This window comes from Athene noctua, chromosome 5 (genome assembly GCF_965140245.1).
Source record: "Athene noctua chromosome 5, bAthNoc1.hap1.1, whole genome shotgun sequence".
Taxonomy (NCBI): Eukaryota; Metazoa; Chordata; class Aves; order Strigiformes; family Strigidae; genus Athene; species Athene noctua.
Genome location: NC_134041.1, coordinates 47,393,715 through 47,413,574, shown reverse-complemented (window position 1 = coordinate 47,413,574; position 19,860 = coordinate 47,393,715). Strand labels below are relative to the sequence as shown.

At 36.5% G+C, this 19,860-nt stretch overlaps 1 protein-coding gene across 1 annotated transcript in view; it reads left to right on the top strand.

Moving 5' to 3' along the window:
* The window catches only part of ERCC6 (ERCC excision repair 6, chromatin remodeling factor), a 47,443-nt gene extending 29,869 nt beyond the window's left edge, over positions 1–17,574 (top strand). Inside the window, 13 exon segments of the mRNA XM_074907389.1 lie at positions 2,426–2,596; positions 3,004–3,180; positions 4,533–4,649; positions 6,072–6,167; positions 7,980–8,198; positions 8,952–9,062; positions 9,507–9,626; positions 10,701–10,795; positions 12,499–12,644; positions 12,726–13,460; positions 14,066–14,267; positions 14,592–14,670; positions 15,104–17,574. Coding sequence (XP_074763490.1) covers positions 2,426–2,596; positions 3,004–3,180; positions 4,533–4,649; positions 6,072–6,167; positions 7,980–8,198; positions 8,952–9,062; positions 9,507–9,626; positions 10,701–10,795; positions 12,499–12,644; positions 12,726–13,460; positions 14,066–14,267; positions 14,592–14,670; positions 15,104–15,520 — 2,685 coding nt within the window. The 3' untranslated portion in view covers positions 15,521–17,574.
* The last annotated feature ends 2,286 nt before the right edge of the window (positions 17,575–19,860 follow it).

The window sequence follows — 19,860 nt, the reverse complement described above, 5'->3', positions numbered from 1 at the left end:
TACAAGACTTCAGGTCCCCTTAAATATTTTTTAAAAGACGAGTTTATGCTAAAAAAAATAAACCTTATTTCTGTAAGTATCAGTCAATAAAAATGTGCTGTTTTTGTAGCTTCAGTGAGGTACCAACAGGAAAAAAACACTTGTGTAGAAGTGTGTTCTTAGAATAAACCATAAACATTTTAGCCTTAAGAAACGGTGCTCTCCAGAAATCTTTCAGTCTTTGTACATTGCATATGTCCTGGTAAAGACAAGGCAACACAATCAACTTATCACCCTAAGTTAGGAGAAAATACTGTCCTTGAATTGTAAAGGCCTGAAATACTGTGCTAAACAGAACTACAAGATCAGAATTACTCAATCTATTCATATGTTCTTCTATTCATTAGCATCTTTTAAAGGGCAGAGTTCAGAATTTCAAAGCTAGATAACTGCTATGTAATCTTTTGGCATTAGTAGGATTTGTCTCTCACGCTGATTTTTTTTTTTTTTTTTTTTTTTTTTTTTTTAGTTTAACAATGAATGCCCTAAAATATTTCATTGAAGTGTGTTTCCGGGGGGGGGGGAAGAGTGGTGGTGAAATTAATTCATACCTGAATCTAATCAAACAGGAATTGTGAATTAAAGAGTACATGTTAAATAGCATAATGCCACAGCCTCAAAACAGTGTTTATCCAATAATAAATCTGTTACCATACTTTAAAATATTTAAAATTATTCCAAGAACCGCAATTAAAGCAAAGGCAATCTCTGAGAAAGTACCCAATACCCGTAAAATGAGAGTTAATAACTGTTGTAGTGTGAGTTGATAAAATTTGTGCTGACAATGAAGAAATACAACAAAATCCTTGTTTATTAAAAATTTAGCTTGAAGGAAACTTTAATTAATTACAGGTTCAGTAAATCCTGACTAGCATTCTGCTGTGGTGTGTTTACAGTGAATGGCCTTCATGTGCCTGTGTTTCACTTCTGTTCTCTCTGCTACCTGACAACGTGATTTATGGCTGTTGTTTTCTACTAGTCCACTGTTTGCCCTCTAGGAGGGATTGGTCTCTTGAGCCTCCATAATAACAGCAGCACTTTCACAAAACATCTTTTAATGACAACAGTGTAGCATTCTGTAAGTCAGGCTAATTGCAGACATACCCTATTAATTGCAAAAACTGGGAGAGGTTACATATTTTACAAGCTTTTAATTTGAAATCGCCCGAGATGATTTGTCTTAAGTGTTTGGCTAGAGATGTCTACAATATTCTGTGATAGGCCATTGCTGAGACTCTAGGACATAGTTGCAGACTATGGGGCAGTGTACCAGGTAGAATTAAGCTTTGGATGTCTACACTTGCCTAGAAATCCTACTCTGTCTGTAATACAAATTGTTCTAAAGATTACATATTCTCTTGACAATCATGATGTCAACATTATTTAATGTGTTTTATCAGAAGATGATAATCAGAAAGTAGAAATTCTTGAACAGTTAAATGCAGAAGAGCTTTTTGAATCTTGGGGTATATCTGAGCAAGAAATTTTACAATAAGTCATGAACTTTTAACACTATCTGAGCCTTTGAGATGGATTTTTCCCTTTTGTTTTTGTTGGGTTTGTTTTGTCTTTTCTTAAGGGCACTTCTAGTAATAAGGGGCTTGTCTTTCCTTTAGCAAATTCTGAGGTGGTTCTACTTTTATTTCTTTTACATTGGGTATGTTTGTTTCATTGAGAATTGCCTCCAAGCCCATCATCTCTGTTTCAGTCTTCTATATTTGTATGTGGAGGATAAATGCAAGAAAGATGAGTCTTGAATACTGTGAATGCTGTGGAAGGTGATAAAGACTGTCCCGCTCTACATAATTTACAGCTATAAAGGCTAGTACAAACTTGGGGAAAGGATATAGCTTACAAGAGAAGCGCAATTTGAAGATTAATAACAAATATATTAATCCTATTAATGAGAAAGGTTGGACAGAATTTAGCATTAACCAAATAGATTTTTGTCATTGTTTTTCATTTTTTTCACTTACTTAGTTTTTCTCTAATGTTCTAGGTCTTGCATGCAGTACTCAAATCTGGGTTTGCAGTGTGAATATAGAAGAACTTGAAGAAACTGGTTACTTAAACCAAATTTAATGTTTGTTTTTTCAGACGTCACCTTAAAAAACAAACAAAAAACCCCACCACTGTTTCCTTCTGACCAGGCTTCAGCTCAAAATCTGATCTGTTAGAACATAGTATACAAGTACTTCATTCTTTCACAGATGAGCTAAGAACCATATAATCAAAACCTTGCCTATACTTAATTTTTTTTTCAAAGTTAATTATATGTCTGTTTTTTCAAAACTTTTTTGCATGTATCTTGGACAGCAAACCAGTAGTTCAGTAAGTCTGGTTTTCTGTCTCACTGTTACTGACAACATGCACTTTTTGCTTTTAGGTGAAACTAATTCATGAAATCGTTTCATGCCACGGAATTTTAATTACATCTTACTCATACATTCGCCTGATGCAGGATAATATCCACAGCTATGATTGGCATTATGTGATTCTGGATGAGGGTCACAAAATCCGAAATCCGAATGCTGCAGTCACACTTGCGTGCAAGCAGGTACTTTATGAACGTTTTTAAGCACTCTGGGGGGAGGTTCCAAAATCTAATAACCTGTATAAAAAAATATACATTTGACCATTATCGAAGTGGTTTGTATTTGACTATTTAATTAATATTTTTAATGATTTTACATCAGTAAATTTACAGAAGTATGGTAGAAGAAAAAAATCAGAAATCTTAAATTCTGTAGTAATATATGATTAGGCATAAATGTCAGATTGCTGTTGTTCATTTTCTGCTGACAGTTTATGGACAGTATATTGCAGAAAGCTCTTCAGGAATATGAGGCCACTTACTTTAAAATGTGAATTCACTGATGGTGAAATTGGAATATCCTCTGAGGCATGTTACACCATGACCCATGAAAATAACTTTCTTTTGGTTTTTGTGTTTTTTACTGGTAGTTCCGCACACCCCATCGAATCATCTTGTCTGGTTCCCCTATGCAAAATAACCTAAAGGAGCTCTGGTCCCTCTTTGACTTTGTATTCCCAGGGAAACTGGGAACACTACCTGTGTTCATGGAGCAATTTTCTGTTCCAATAACCATGGGAGGATATGCCAATGCCTCTCCTGTCCAGGTAAATGCATCAGAAGTATCACTTTGCTTAAAGGAAACTGTTGCGTTGCTTCTAAATGTACTTCATGCTGTATGTTGTAGACACTACTAACCCAGAAGAGTTGCACATGTGTTTTGCTGCTGCGCATGTAAAAAGAACTGTTCGACTGAGACCATTTCATTTATACAGCAGTATAGCTTATACACAGAGTTTTCTTCTCAAAAGACCTAAAGTTTAAATCATTAGAAGTATTCTTTGGCATAAAGAAGAGATAAACAAATTTGGGTAGGAGGTGACTGATCTTGTATGTTGATGTATTTAAATAGAACTTTCATGTTTGATATCAAGCTTTAGCGAATTATACAATAGAGGAATCCTTAAATCTAAACTGAAAATTGATTATATTTAAACAAGCTAAAGTAGGTAGTGGAATTCTGAAAGTAGATAAACTAATTCTGAAAGTAGATAAATTGTTTAATTTTGAAAGCAAAAATTATTTTGAATATTAATTTGAATAAATGTCTATTAATCTTTGTAGTTGTGGTTCTCAGTGTGACTTCTTAAACAATTAGCTGATAAATTATCTGCATAATAATCTGCAGACTAAGTTTCATATAAGTGCTAATAAACTTGTATCCTTTTAAATATTCTTTGTAATGTTTTGCACATATACATTTCCAGAGTTTTTTTCTTTTTCTGTTTAAGTACTCCCCTTTTCTAATGCTTAGTAATTTAGTAAATTGGACAGCCAATTTGTTTTTTACATATCAATTATTTATTCTTTGTTTTGCTTTAAGAGAAATGAAGGTATTTTTGGCCATTATGTACAATTAATACCCAGCTCACGCATCCATTACCCATTATAGAACCATATGCTCCATTTAAGGCCAGAGTGACCTTTAGTTTCTGTGATCATGGGGATTTTCTTGTACTGATTTTTTTTTAATAGTCTCAAGCGGGCACTAATCTTCACTTATTGTCTAGTAACCAGCATTACCGCAGGCTTCTTTTTTGATCTTCAGTATATGTATTAGCAGCTTTTCATGAGGATTTTGGTTCTGTGCAAGTTTATACTCACTTCTTGGCTTGGTTTCTAAAAGAAACACCTAATTTCTGGTCTATTTTACAGTCCGCTAAATTAGGAAAGATAAATTAGTGGTATCTGAGGAAGAGTTACTTATTCAATGTTATTGTTGCTAACATGAATTTTATTGCAGTTCGTGTTGTGTTGGATATGTAACTGTGGGTCCACACAAAACATAAACCATCTCATTTTATCAGGATTTTCCCATTACTAATCATGGAATTTGGCTTGTTGCTAAAATTAATATCAGGAACCAAAATACAGCTTTTTCTCTTTCTTCCTTTTTCAGGTAAAAACCGCATACAAATGTGCCTGTGTGTTGCGGGACACCATAAACCCCTACTTGCTGCGAAGAATGAAGGCTGATGTAAAAATGAGCCTTTCGCTTCCAGATAAAAATGAACAGGTTTGCTTATCTTTATTACTAGATCTGAGCCTTCTTCCTCCTCAAATCCAATCTTTCGTGAATATTTGGAAATAATTTGCAATAATAGCAGATGAAATGCTATTTTAACTAAAGATAAGATGTAGAGCTTTGAAGTTTTATATTTTCACCTGTGTTCTGAATGTTAAATTGTCATAGTTGCAGGATCTATACAAGTACGCTTTCATCTAGAAAACAAAGGATGTATCAATTGAAGACAGGTCTGCTTAATACTATTGTCCTAGGTCACAGGTTGCATACAAATGATTTGTCTGTAGAGTGTTTCCTGTGGGGCATCTCTTGGACACTTTAACATTGATTCTTGCTGTAAAAAGGTTAATTTGGGCAGCAAATAGTAGAGAAATACTTGATGGCAGTTGTTTATATTGCAAGCCAGCTGGTCCTGTAAATTTTAATAAATTTCCAAAATATTAGCCTTTTGATCTAAAACTTGTTTGCTCTACAGAGAGGTGGGATATTTTTCAGAAAACATTTTGATTCAAAGTAGAGGATGTTGAAAGGATTATTTAAACAACTGAGATAACTACAAATATTCACTAATAGTAATTATTAAGACTCTTCTGCCACTCAGGTTTCAGTGCTTCAGGCTTTTTTGTCCTCTCCTCACTTTCTTCCTTCCTGTTTCCTCCCTGTAAGAGAGAAGTAGACGTGCTAGTCTTTGTCAGACAGTGCTGAAAGGTACATAATTCTATTTCTGCTATGCAGTCTGATGATCTTTTTTTATAATCAAATTTTTAATTTCTATATACTTTAATGAGTCCAGGCTACTTACTCTAAAGAATGCAATCATAAACAGATTAAATAAATTTAATTTTTGTTCTTGTCAGTCACAGGGCACTACATAAGTTTGACTTAACTTAATGTTGAGTGCCTTGCAGGATGCAAGGAATTAATTTTGTTTCATTTTTGCTCATCAGACCATCTAAAAAATTATTATATGCTCACACTCAAAGGCTAGTGACAGAACGGATTTTGTGTGCTAACCTTCCTATGAGGTACTAAGAATTTTCAAGTCATAAGGGACATAGCAGACACACAGTGGAAAGTGTTTCCTATAAACATAGCTTTGAGAGAACACTAACATTGAACAGTTACCTCATTAAAACTAGGAAATGGCAGCACTCTCAAAACTAAAGCACTTTGAGGAGAAAACATAACAACTGGGAAAAAGCACAGAAAAACTCACAAAACCCATCTTAATGATTATGTTCATTCTCTAAAAATTCTAAGGTCTTTTTATTTCTAATGATTTCCATGCACTGTTTTTTAACTTAGTATCTCAGTTCTGTGGAGCTTCACTGTAGCACATTGTAAAACTAAAATTCACTCTATTTGGAGCTTACAGGTTGGGCTTGAACAGTTCATTTGTTTGTTTTGGTGTAGGTCCTCTTTTGCCGTTTGACAGATGAGCAGCGTCAAGTCTATCAAAATTTCATCAACTCTAAAGAAGTTTACCAGATTCTCAATGGAGACATGCAGGTTGGCATTAATTAAGGTTAATGACAGGTGGACTTCGATGGATAAAATCATGAACTGACCTTTACATTCTTCTCACTGGATTCTGAGCAGAAAGGGAAGCAAACACACTGCTCTTATGCTTTTGTGGATGTGTGCTGGCTTTTCTTCTCAGAAATGTTCCATGAAATATGTACAGTTACTGATCCATGTGTAGTAGCATGACCAGATAAAAGTAGGTATGGAGTGGGCTTCACAATATGTTTGTGATCTTGGGAACAAATTATGGCTTGTTGGATGACCTGCTGTAGGTAACTGTATGCATGCTTTTAACTAATTGTAAAATTGAAGGAAAGGAAAAAGAGTAATTTGTCCTGAGAGTACAGTTCAGGTATGATAACTTTGTGATGCAACAGTTGATGATTTCACAGTCTTAACATGTAGCAGATGAAATAGCAAGCATCCTTGTTGTTCTCTTACTAGTCACTTCAACGTCTTTTGCCTCCATCCTCACAATGTAAGTGTTGAAGTTGCTGTGCCCAGGGTGACAGCAGTAATTGAAATACCATTTCAAATGCCTGCTGTTCGCCTGTATAGAAAGTCTGCTATTCCCTGTGACTCCTGCATTGCACACATCTGGTTCATTTGACTTTTGTATGAATGCAGTGGACTTTCTCACTCCCGTTTTAGCTGCAGGATACAAATCTGTTGTTTGTGAGAGGTAATATGTCTTTTTTATGTGTAATTTACAACATGTTTCCTTGTTTTGTGGACTGTAAAAACCCTTCTCCCCTCACCCCCAGTGACTCCAGTTAGTTGTGTGGTCAGTACAGCCATGTATATTGCAGTGCCATATAAAGCAGATGTTGACCTTATCACTGTTTTAACTCTTATTTTTCCAGATCTTGCAAAGGTATAGTCACCAAGGTTTTACAAGTGCTTAGCCTCTTTAGTTATCCCAATGAAAATTATTTTAAGGAGCTTGATCTTCAAGAGATGGCTTGTATAAGACTATCTGCAGAAATGTCTCTAAGATATTACAGAATGGGCTATCACATTTGCTAGAGTTCTGAAAATTTTGAACAGTAGATGTCAATGCTTTTATTAGATGTTTTGTGATGACAGCAGTGAATCCCAGCTGAAAAAGAAATCCATTGTACAAACCAACCAGAAATTATGAGCAGACTCATCCAACTTGTAGTGACAGAAGATTGAGGGATTTGCTATTTCAAGCTAGTTCATTTTTATGAGTGCCCATTATATCAGAAGAATAAATAATGCTTGTAATATTATTGAATGAATATGCACAGAACCCTTCTAACATGGCATCAAAAGTAGTAATTTTCAACTTCATATGCTTGTTCAGATATGTTTACTCATCTTTTCTCTGTTGCCATGCATTCTGGTGGGTACACTTGCTATCCTCAAGGTCTGTCATAAATTACCTAATAACCTGGTGGGGGTTGGAAGGAAGGACACAATAGTTTCAAGTAACAAACTTGGTAGAATTTTTCCTTTTGAGTAGGAAAAATTTGACTGTGAGTTATAGCTAGGGACTATTTTCCTATTGTGGAAATTGTTACAGAATTCTTTTAACATCACCAGAATAGGCTCACAAGAACATAAAATTTCATTGACCTTCTCTTGTACTGTTTTTTGCTAAAACTTTCTATGATACAAGTATTAGCATCCTTTGGCTTCTCTAAAGAGCCAAACCACTATTAAAAACCGACTTCTTTATGATAACTGGATTAACCCATTGCTCTTTATTTTTCTCAACCACAGCCCATGTATTTTTCAACAAAATAAAAATATTTTTTCTCCTGTATTCTTTAGATTTTCTCAGGACTAGTAGCTTTGAGAAAGATCTGCAACCACCCTGACCTCTTCTCTGGTGGTCCAAGGATTTTGAAGGGTGTACCAGATGCTGAAGTGGAGGAAGCAGATCAGTTTGGATATTGGAAACGTTCTGGAAAAATGATAGTGGTAGAATCCTTGCTGACAATATGGCACAAGCAAGGCCACAGAGTGTTGTTTTTTACTCAGTCAAGACAGGTAAGATGAGCTAATTGTTTTGAGTTGTAGTTATTGTGTGTGTGCCCCAACAAGACTTGTAATTAGAACCACCTTTTGCAGTGTCCTTCTCAGAAAATTGACATCTTCTTGAAAAAAAATACCAGAATGACTAATGTCTTTGGAATAATTGGAGACCTGTTCTCAAGCTCAGTGAGCTTTACTGGAATGACACAGTGTTGTGGCAGCGTTGCCCAAATTCAATATACTGCGTCAAAGTTTGTATCAGTTGTACCCATATAATACCAGGCTGAAGTAGTGGTGATGTATTTATTGCCCCTACTGTGTAGTTTCATGATAGAATTAGTAGTCAGTTTGCTCGCTCTGTTTACTGCGTGTGCACATCTAATCCTCAGAATTGTGTGCTTTGGACCAGTAGCATAGACAGTGACCTTTGTTCATTTTCCCTATGTATTCATGATTTTGTCTTGTTTCCATAGGCTCCCTTGGAATGCTGCAGCATCTGTCTGGTTAATTGTCTTGAGACCATGGCTCTGGACTTCCCAAACTAAGCACAAACATTTCACTTATGCATTCAGCAGTGAAATAACGACTTCTTTGTTTTTTCCCAATTGCATAAGTTGATATTTCTGCTCATTTAAGATTCACAGGTTTTTGGTCATCATCTTGTTTGTTTGATTAGCACTGCAGTTAGTACCAGAATTCTTATGACTTGATTGGACAGTTGCTCAGTCTTCACATCTGGATTTCATTACATTTTTTCCATCACAACAGATGCTGCACATACTTGAAGTCTTTGTGAGAGACAGAAACTATTCTTACCTCAGGATGGATGGCACCACAACAATAGCTTCCAGACAGCCCCTTATAACAAGATATAATGAGGTGAGCTGTTGCATCCCACATGCTAATCTTTATTAGTGAGTATGGTTGAGTTCTTCCATTTCTTTCTGGTCTGTTTTTAAATATACTACTTCAGGTTTGAAACACAAAACTGGAGAGTTCAGTCAAATGAAACCACTTCCTTTATGTTGAGGGGGAAAAAGTTATCACTTTTTTCACACTTAAGTTGCATTTTCTGCTAAGAAAAAAATGGAGTTGAAAAGGGGGAAAAGAAATGTTATTGGACAACAGTAAATTAAATTTAGATCAAACTACTTTTATTTGTCAAAAGAGATGCTAGGCAAACATGGAAGTGTATTCCTTCTCTTGGCTTCCTTTGCATCTTTGCAAATAATGCTGATAATAAAACAATCCAGGAAATAAATTTTAAAAATTGTCTTGTACTTTGGTAATTTTTGCTTTAGTAAATTCTCTGTTGTGTTGTAGGACAAATCCATATTTATTTTCCTTCTGACAACTCGTGTTGGTGGCATTGGAGTTAACTTGACTGGTGCTGACCGGGTTATTATTTATGATCCTGACTGGAATCCCAGTACAGACACACAGGTGAGTTTGATTTGTTACTGTTCCATTTACCAGCTAAGTTGACATAAAGCTGAAGACAAAATGACGTTTATCTCCTCAAATAGTGTTAAATCACTATGTTGCTCTTCCCTAAGTTGCTGTTCTCAGCAATGGTCACTTAGGGTGCGGTTCCACATCATGATTATCCTTGGCAAAGCCAATTTAAGTGGTTCTCACCACATCCCCTTTATGCTGTTATACCTTACCACTCTTCGATATTGCCTGTTGTTCATCATACAGTCTGTTTAGAGTGCAGCCAAACAAACAGTTGAAATGGCCTGAGTTTTTTCAATAAACGAACAAACAAAGTAGATGTTTCTGAACGGAGAGTACAGCAGTGCAAGCTCTTGAACAGGCATGACTGCTCATGGTGGCAATGCAGTGTAAGAAAAGGGGAACAAGTGTTGCTTAAATTAGCTTTGTCACTAAGTAATGATGAGTAGCTATGTCCTTAGAAGTTGCTGTTAAGCCAATACCTTAAAGAAGTTGTTCTTTATCTGATGGTGTGATAAGACTGGTTTATTCCTTAACAGTATATGGAGCTTACATGTTTGAGAGGAAAAAACTACTTTTGATGGAAATCCTACATAGCTCTGAGATCTGCAACTGTGTAGCCTGACCTAGAGTGGTTTGTTTTAGTCGTTGGTTCAAGATATTTGTAGGAAGGCTTTCAGTTAAGAAAAAGAAGAAATATTCAAAGGGAATGTGTATATTAAAGCTCTGTTGTGAAATATATCCCTTTTGGATTATGTCTATATAAAGTACATATCCTAGATAAGAGTTTTAATTTTAATTGGGGGGGGGGGGGGGGGATTTTTTTTCATAGATTTCTTGGTACAGTTGGAGACTTGTCTCTTTACATATGTAAACTTCCTAAATTGTTTTCCTCTCCTGCTGAGTTAGTTGTCTTAACACTGTAGAAATACCATAGCTATGTAACTTCTTGAACTATTTGTTAGATGTCCAAACTAGCCTTGAAACAGTGGTATCCATAGCTCTCTGTCAAACACATGTCTAAGAGGCTAATGTCTGGTAATCAAACCTTTTGTGTTCCAGGCTCGGGAACGTGCTTGGAGAATAGGCCAAAAGAAACAGGTGACTGTGTATAGGCTTCTCACTGCAGGTACTATTGAAGAGAAGATATACCACAGGTCAGTCAGAACAATTTCTTGTATACAGCCATAGGCTGAAGAAAATGTTGGTAACGAATCTGAGGTGGTGTAACAGTGACACACCTGTGCACATGCACACATGGCTTGTAACCACCAGTCTTGGTCATGATGGGCACATCACAGAAAGCTTTTAAAAATTCCTGCTGAGAAATGGCCCCTCTTCCAATATTAGACTCCTAGCTGAGGGCTGTGCTGCTGCCTCTCTAGCTCCAAGACCCATGTACTAAATATACCTCATCAGTCTTCCAGTGGCTGTGTCCAGCACATCCAGAATTCACTGTAAATGAGAGAGTATGGGGCACAGACAGGAAAAAATGAGCCCCTTACTCAACATGAGACCGAAAAGTCTGAAATGCAACAAGTTCTTTATGTTGTCCTTAGGATATATAAAGATGTATGTGGTACATACATCCGTTTACTGCTCTGCAGATCACATTTGATTTTATTCCCAAATCATTCCAAACTGAGAGAATTAAATCCCAAGAACTACCAGTCATATTTATGTTATTTATTCCAAAATGTAGCTAAAGTCTTAAAGTGCTTGTATTTCAGAATCAATGAAATCTTTGTTTTGCTTTCCCATTCGGCTTTCTCGGTAGTTAGCTTCACTCGTGAATTCCAAATGAACATACCTGGGAATCCTCTGTCTAGGCATTACTCTTTAGAACTGGAATATCCTCTTTGAAAATGCAGATGAATGAAAAGCTCTAAATTATGAAATACCCTCACTTATTGAGTGCCTTTTTTAATCTGTTTTACCACATGGACACAAAGCATCCGCTGTTGGTTGGCTTGTGTCCTGCTGGCATACTTCTGTTTGAACAACACTGACCACATCAAGGAGGTGGGCTCTAAAGGTCAGGACAGCCATCATGGATGCAATACAGTAACTGACACCTATGTTTAAGCTTAGTTTTTGCCAATTGGATTTAAAAATAGTTTCCCTGCTCAATGCCAGCAGAACCAAAACCATGATAAAAACACTTTTTAAGAACTGATTTCTGGATTTATTTAGGGGTGTATTTTTTGTGCAGAAAAATAGTGCCTAGAACTTGCAATCAAAAGCTGTGTAGTACAAACATAACAGTAGATTTACCAATACTAGACTTCTTGCAGCTTAGTTCTTCCCCAGATTTGTTCTTTTCAGTCCTCTGCACATTGGCTCTTTTTTCCTTTCAACCACAAGGTTGTTTCCCTTTTCCATGGTTGTCATGCAGTCATCACCATCAGACTGAGCTACTCTCCTGCTTTTGATTCCTCCAATCGATGGAACCATTAAAATGTTGTAATTTTAACCAGCTCTTGTTTTTCTTTCAAGAGTGTTCTGATAGTTTTATTGTAATATATGCAAGCTTTTCAATTTTAATGTACAAAAAAAAATTTTAGCTGTGAAGTTATTTATTGCTTAGTTAAGGGATGCCTCATAGGACGTTTTAGGGATGGTGGTTACCTGTTGTGTTATGGGGTTGCTGCAAAACAATAAATCCCTGTGTTTAACAGTTGGCTGTTTGAAAGTTACTAACTCAAGATTGTCTTCTGGAAACTAACATCATCTTCCCACTGCTTAATTGTTCTGCAGGGTAACATTTGTGCTTATACAGTTTTCTGTTTAAGTACTGTATTCAGTACTTAAACATAGCTAGACATTGTTTCATGCACAAAGTACTTTTTTCTCTTTTTAGACAAATCTTCAAACAGTTTTTAACAAACAGAGTGCTGAAAGACCCTAAGCAGAGGCGCTTTTTCAAATCCAATGACCTTTATGAACTTTTTACTCTGAGCAGCCCAGATGTGTCTCAGGGGACAGAAACAAGTGCAATTTTTGCAGGTAGACATTTTTTTTATTTGTTTAAAAGAAAAAATGTTTGAAGTGTTTGATAAATGGATACTAATTTCATTCATCCCTCAGGTACTGGTTCAGATGTTCAAGTCCCAAAACACCACTTGAAACAGAAACTTGAAAAGCCATCTGATAATGACACTTCTAAAGGTGATCTCCGTCTTAGAGAAAGCAGCTCACTAAAGTACAGCAAATCATCCAACTCCTACTCAACCACCTGCATGACAAATTCTTCTTCTAAAGTAATGGAGACAAGTGTGGAAACCAGAGGAAATTTGGAAGCCTTTGACCAAAATAGCTATGCAAAAGATAATGCACAAGCTGCTACTAATAATACAATTTCATTGAAGAAAAGCAAGGAGGAAAGCTTGGAAAGAGCTGACAAAGTTATGTCCCAGTCATTGCCAGGTGATGCACGGTCTTCAGAGAATGCCAATTGCCTGAACACTGTGGTGGCTAATGAAGTACATGGAGCAGGTAATGCAAATGTCAAGGGAGATTTTAGCCTTACACGTGGTGCAGGTGGCTCTTGGGAAAAGCAGGTTGCTAAAACTGAAGATGAGCAATCAGATAATAATCATTATAAATGCACCTCAAAAACAAAGCACAGGGTGGATATGCTGTCTTGTGAGAGTCACAAAAGTAAGTCTAAGAAGAAACATCACAAAGATGCCAAATTTGAAGGAGAACGCATTCCTCATCTAGTGAAACAAAAACGATACAGAAGGGAGAACAGTGAAGAGAAGGAGGAGGACTCAAAGAAAAATGATGATTATGTCTTGGAGAAACTTTTCAAAAAATCAGGTAACTGTTCATCAGTGTTAAACTATTTAAACAGAAGTATATAAAACTTATGCAAGTGAGGGAAGGAGCAGTTCTGTTACTCTGATGGTTAGAGCTACAATGCAATACATGTTTTATCTATTCTGTTACTGTAGTGAAACATTAAAATGTTTGTTGGTGAAATGCTTCCATTTACAAATGTGCTAATTACCTTGGCACAAACATGTCAGAGATCTGCAGCCTTCCAGAAACACTTCTGGATATAGAAGTAATGCAGTGTTTCTTCTGGAAATAAGGATGTAACCAACCTTCATTTACACAAGGGTTTTTTCTTCTGTCTGTCCTGTCCATAACAATAGAAATGATGGATTTACCCACATAATTACCAAGTCTGTTGTGAATAATGACCTCATCAGCACACCAAAAATGGTTTGCTGTCAGATTGCTTAACTGATAGAAGGGGTTTCTCTTAGAAATTACTATACTAAAGTGCTGAATATAATCAACCTGAAAAAGGGAGAATGTGATTGTGGCATTCACTGAAATGGTGAATATTTAATTTTATAGATAACAGTGCAAATTAATAGATGTCCTCCTTCACCTTTTCTTTGTCTTCTGTTTTTTAGGGGTACACAGTGTTATGAAGCATGATGCCATTATGGAAGCTTCCAGTGCAGATCATGTGCTGGTGGAAGCAGAAGCAAACAGAGTGGCCCAGGATGCCTTAAGAGTCTTAAAAGTCTCTCGACAGCGATGTTTAGGAGCTGCTTCTGGTGTGCCAACGTGGACAGGCATGCGTGGTCTTTCAGGTGCACCATCAGGAATAAAGTAAGTTCAGTTCTCACACTGCTTTTCCAAAAACAAAAGAGTTCCTTAGGATGCTATAGACTTATCTTTCTTTTTTTTGCATTTATATTTGCAAGTGGAATTTCATGTTTCATATTTAATAAAGACATGAAGACCTATTGTAAGCCTAGGAAATCCATTCTGAAGCACAAAAAAAGCATTATTGTTGCACAGTAGATGAGAGAGAGTTTGGCAGAGGGCTCTTGAGAACCCTAAAATGCAAACCCAGTCAGTGTCTTTGGCAGAACTATCCTCATCATTTTGAGAAGGATGTTTTATGGAGTTAATTCTTCTGTGGGTTTTTAGGAGACGATTTGGTCAAAAAAGAAACCCCATGCTGCATTCTTCACATTCCACGTGCGCATCACTTGCGAAGAAGTGCAAGGTGAGAGACACAAGCTAATATTTCTTTTAAAAGCTGATATATTTGAAATGTTCCAATTTATGCAACACATCTGATTTATACTGTAGATGTCTCATACCCATTTGTCGTATGATTGTATAGAATTCTAGAAATTTTAGTCACCCATTAATTTGATTTTTTTCAAGCTTTGATGTAGCGTCTTGATGAAGTCTAATTAGATACAGCAGTTGCAAATTGCAACATGGTCTGGTTATCTGTCTCAAGACCAGCAGTGCTCTTCCTTCACTTCCTAAATTCTAAAGCTGAGACTAGAACATATTGCCTCTTTATTATGTATTTAAGCTGACTAGCTTCTGAGTGTTGTTTGTTGTTTAAACGGTAGGCAGATTTTGTTAAACAGATTCTGTGGATCTCAAAATCCAACTTTCTCCATAGTCTGTATGTTTATTTACAGGATGCAGATACAGTAAAGAAAGAAAATGTAAAGTGTAGTTCCAATGGGTATTTTGATGGAAAATCTGGAGAATTGTCATCCAGTGCACTAGACTCTTCATCTATATTAGCTAAAATGAGGGCAAGAAACCACCTCTTACCACAGCAGATGGGGAATGAGGGAGATGAGAATCATCAGCAAGCACCTGCCTCAGTTTCAACTGAATATGATGAACTGCTTGTGGATATGCGTAACTTCATAGCGTTCCAGGCCCGCGTGGATGGCGAAGCTAGCACTCGGGAACTACTGCACGAATTTGAGTCCAGACTGCCTGCAGCACAGTCCTGCGTCTTTAGAGAACTTCTCCGCAATCTCTGTACCTTCCATAGGAACCCGAATGGTGAAGGTGTCTGGAGGCTAAAGCCAGAATTCCGCTGACCTTTGTCAAGGGAAGGCACCTGTCAGTGTATGCTCAGCCACCACTTTCCTTTCAAAGACTTAATGTTTGTCTTTTAAAATGAGGAATTATTTCGAATTCATGATTTAATAATTTACTTGAGCAGTCAGTGGTGCAGCGCTTGTTGCAGGCTCAAAGCTAACTTAATTTTTGATTTACACTATTTATATGAAACTGCCATCTACCTCACACATGAAACAATACAAAATATCAGCACCTTTTCTTTAAAAGAAATCTTAATATAAATGGGATGAAGAATACATACTGACTTGCAATAAGATCCATGGATATTGCTGTGGGTTGTAAGACTTTGATTTCTGTGAAATTCCAAGAACAACTTCCTGGATTTTTTATATATTACTTGAATGGTCGTGGGGCACACAGTGTACCATCAAAAAAAAAAAAAGAGAAGGATGATGGTAGTGGTCAGCATAAGATTGACTTGTACTGACAAGTACATCAGAATTGTTGTATGACACTTCCAGCAGTAGTGAGAATTTTGTTGTAATGTTGATGCTTTCATTGTTGCCAGCATCTAGCATATAGTAACTCAAGTCACTGATTGACTTGGGAAATAATTCTACTGCCATGGAGGTTTAATCACAAAGAATGGAAAGCCTGGCAGGGTATTGACATGACTGACAGTTGATCATTATGGAAAATTATAGTACAGAAAACCCATCTACACCATAGTCATGAATTTGGTTACAGTCCCATACACCACTGGCAATTGCTTGGTACAATATTTCTTACCACTGAGGTGACAGTAACTGTTATGTTTGTCACAGGTTGTGGGCTGATAATTGAAATCCAGTGAAATGTGCATGGGTCTCACTGTAATTTATGTCAAAATCTTTCCATTTCCCTGTTAGCACTTAATTTTATACCTTGACAAAGATTGAGGTGTTAGTTGGTCAGAGGGGGAATGGTTTCACTGTATTTTACTAAACATAATCACTTTTGGCAAGAGACATAACTGGAGCATATACATAAGTTACAGGTCATACCTATTCAGTAGATAGGGAAAATCTCAGTCTTCCTGACAGTCAGACAAGTTCTAATACCCATTTTCTTCCCAGGAAGGAAGAATTGGATTATTTGTAACAAACCCAAGTACTACATTAGGTCTGTCTTGAAAGTACTAATGTGCTTGCTCTGTAAGGAAATCTTAAAGGGGAAAAAATTGATAGATTTTGAGAAAACCGCATTCTTGCTGCAACATTAAATTACTGTACAGCTTAATTTAGGAACAGTTAAATAATGCCTAATGTCCTTCCTATTCCTAAGCTATTGAGAAAAGGAAAAGATGAGCTACTTTTAGGGTTTTGTTCAGTGTGACAGTATCTTGTTTACTTCAAGGCAAAGTACAAATACTGAAAGATGCATGGTGAAGCAAGAATAAAAACTGTTTCCATAAAGAAAGCCTTCAAGATACTTCCAGTGGATTTTCCTTTTGGTTTTGTTCAGTGCTAAAGAATCTGTAGAGATTTGCAAAAAGTTGTGCCTCACTGTTTTAATAACTGGTTGGCTGGCTTTTCACAGACAGTTCAAGAATCTGTTTCTTTTCCTCGTGGCATTTGGAGGTGGGACTGTGTTGCACCTTTTCCTGACATCTTTCTGATCCATTTATATTCACTTACATTCCCTCTTTCCGGACAAAGATGAAACCAAGAATCTAGACTGCAATTACGAAACACTTCAAAAATTCTAGATCTGTTGATGCGAGTTAAAATGGATCAATAAAAGAGTAAAAAGAAACCAGTTATGCTGTTCTCAAAGCCATAGAGAATTCTAATGCGTTTTGGGTGTCATGTCCACACGCATACCTGTGCCCAGGAACAAACCAGGAATTCTGGTGTCAGCAAAGCTGCAGTTGTCACTTTAGCTGTCAGTTCTGGTGTCCTGTTCCAAGATGTCTTAAAGACATCTTTCCTGTACTAAGGAAAGTTTGCAGCTTCTCACTGATCTGTTAATGTAAATGAACTTGCATGTGCTTTTTATAAATCCTTGGCTTTTATGGACTTATTAAAAAAGCAAAACCAAAAGTCTGTTCTAGAAGTTGTCTTTGTGGGCTGAGGGAAGAGTGGGATGGGGGAACCATCTTTTCCTGTATAGTGTTGCTCTGACTAAATGATTCATATTATTTTTAATTACATTTCCATTTTTCATACAACTTCAGATTATGCATCCTAGCAACTAGAATTTTTTCCAGTACTAGCTTTTGTTTAAAAGACTGAATTAATATTAGTATAAAACTCAAAAAAAAAAATTATGTATTTCTTCTTAAAACTATATGCAATTAAAGGTCTACAGGCTGATTTACAGGTAAAAGTTGTTCTGGAAAATAATATGGCTGCTATACGTTTTAAAGTAAAAGAGTTATTTCAGAATAATCCTACTTTATGGAATAAAAGCATTATCTGATTTTTGTTTGTTTAGATTTACCTGTTTGAAAATGCGAAAGGAATTAACTTTAAAGAGTATCTGAAATAATTCCTGACTACTAATACTGCATCATCAAACATGTTTACCATTAAATAGATTATAGATGTATAGTATTTTTCAAAGCTTGTATTTTAGCCTTTGCAGTTTCCAAATATGCAGTGCTGCAGCTGGTAGCTGCTACTTTATTTGTGCACGATTCCAAAAATCACTCATGTAGAATGCTTGTGTGTTAATAATTTGTTTTCTTACCTCAGCAAAAAGGGGATAAAGAATGATCAAAATACACATGTTAATTTAGGAATCAAGTTGAAAAAAAGCATTACATTTTATTAAGGAAAGACATTTCAGCATGAAACATTATAATATTTAAATGTTTAAAAAATACCAAAAGGAACTACTGAAAATTTCTTTCCTGTCAAGATGCTAAAAGTTGAGCACCATTTTACTCCAAAAATGTCATGTCAATATAGATGATGTGACCTACTACCCACACAGCTCAAAAGACACATGCTGTTGAACAAAAACCTAGAAAACTAATAGCAAAAACTTGGATTGTTCTGTAAGCAGCTATGGGGACTGTGTGCACTGTTTGGGTAAAATGTGCTGCACTGGTATTTCAACAGCAGAAGTTAAAACTTACCATAATTGTTCCTTCTGATTTCAAACCGTATTTGTAAAGGGGGATGTAAAAAAACCTCTCACTTTGTTTATTGTTTTCCCCCCTCCCCATCCCATCCTCCTTTTACATTCTTCCAGGTGTATATTCCCCTGCATTCATCTTTTTGCTGAACACTTAAGTCTTGTATAGCCGACTCGCTCATCTCTAGTATAAATTCTGACCTAAAGAAAAGAGATTCTGCTAAAAGTTGTAGGCATTTGACTCTTGAACAATAATGACCTGCCACAAAATAATGTTAGCAAGATGCTGAATGGATAGATTGATAGAAATGGTGATTAAAAAATGGAGAGGAGTATTTTAAAATCCATAACTTCATACTGTGGCTCAGCCCCTTCTCAAAGGGCTACACCATGTGGAGAATTGAGTCCACTACAGCTAATAAATGTTACCCACACGAGTAGAGCTGCAGAGAATTGGGCTTTTCAATCTGTAAGTCTGGGCTTCAGATGATAGTCACCTATAGACAATTGTATTCAAGTCACAAGTCAACTTTGCTTTTGAATTTGATTGCTAAACTTAGCTAATTTTGACTGTCTTCTAGTAGTGCAGTCCTCTGCTTTTCAAGAAGCTACAACAGAAGAGACAAGACTTTCAGAAGGACTTGATGGGATTCTTTCCTTCTTTGAGCTACTGAGTCATTAGGACTACGAATTTTTCAGTTCCTCAGCTGTTGTAAATGCAGCTCCACTGATGGCTGATGCTGTTCCTCGAGGACCTAGCCTTCCAATACTAGCCTTCATCAGAGCCAAAAAGCATGTAATCTGGGATGCTGCATGTATGTGACTGAAACAGCCACAGAACATTAGCCTTCCTCCAGTTTCTGTGTGCTTATTCGTACTGCTGTATGGAAAGGACAATTAGAGGTGAGTACGCTTCTGAAAAGAGATAGTCTGTTGCATAGGTTTTTGGTTGATTTTCACAGAGAATGATCTCGTGGGCTCCATTTTTGACTGAACACAAGATAGAGTTTGAGATGAGCTTTTCAGAAATCATGGAGATAGGCAGTGGCAATGATTTCAGTAGTCATCTGAAGGACCTTTGTGTCTTGATTCCCCAGCTAAAGTTACATATGAAGTGCACTTGGTTATACTGATGTTAGTCTACAATTGAATCAGGACTTTTCTCATCTACCAATTAACTTGGTTTGGTAGTGAATGAATACTGCCAGGAGCCATAATGCCCCATCACCAGTATGTA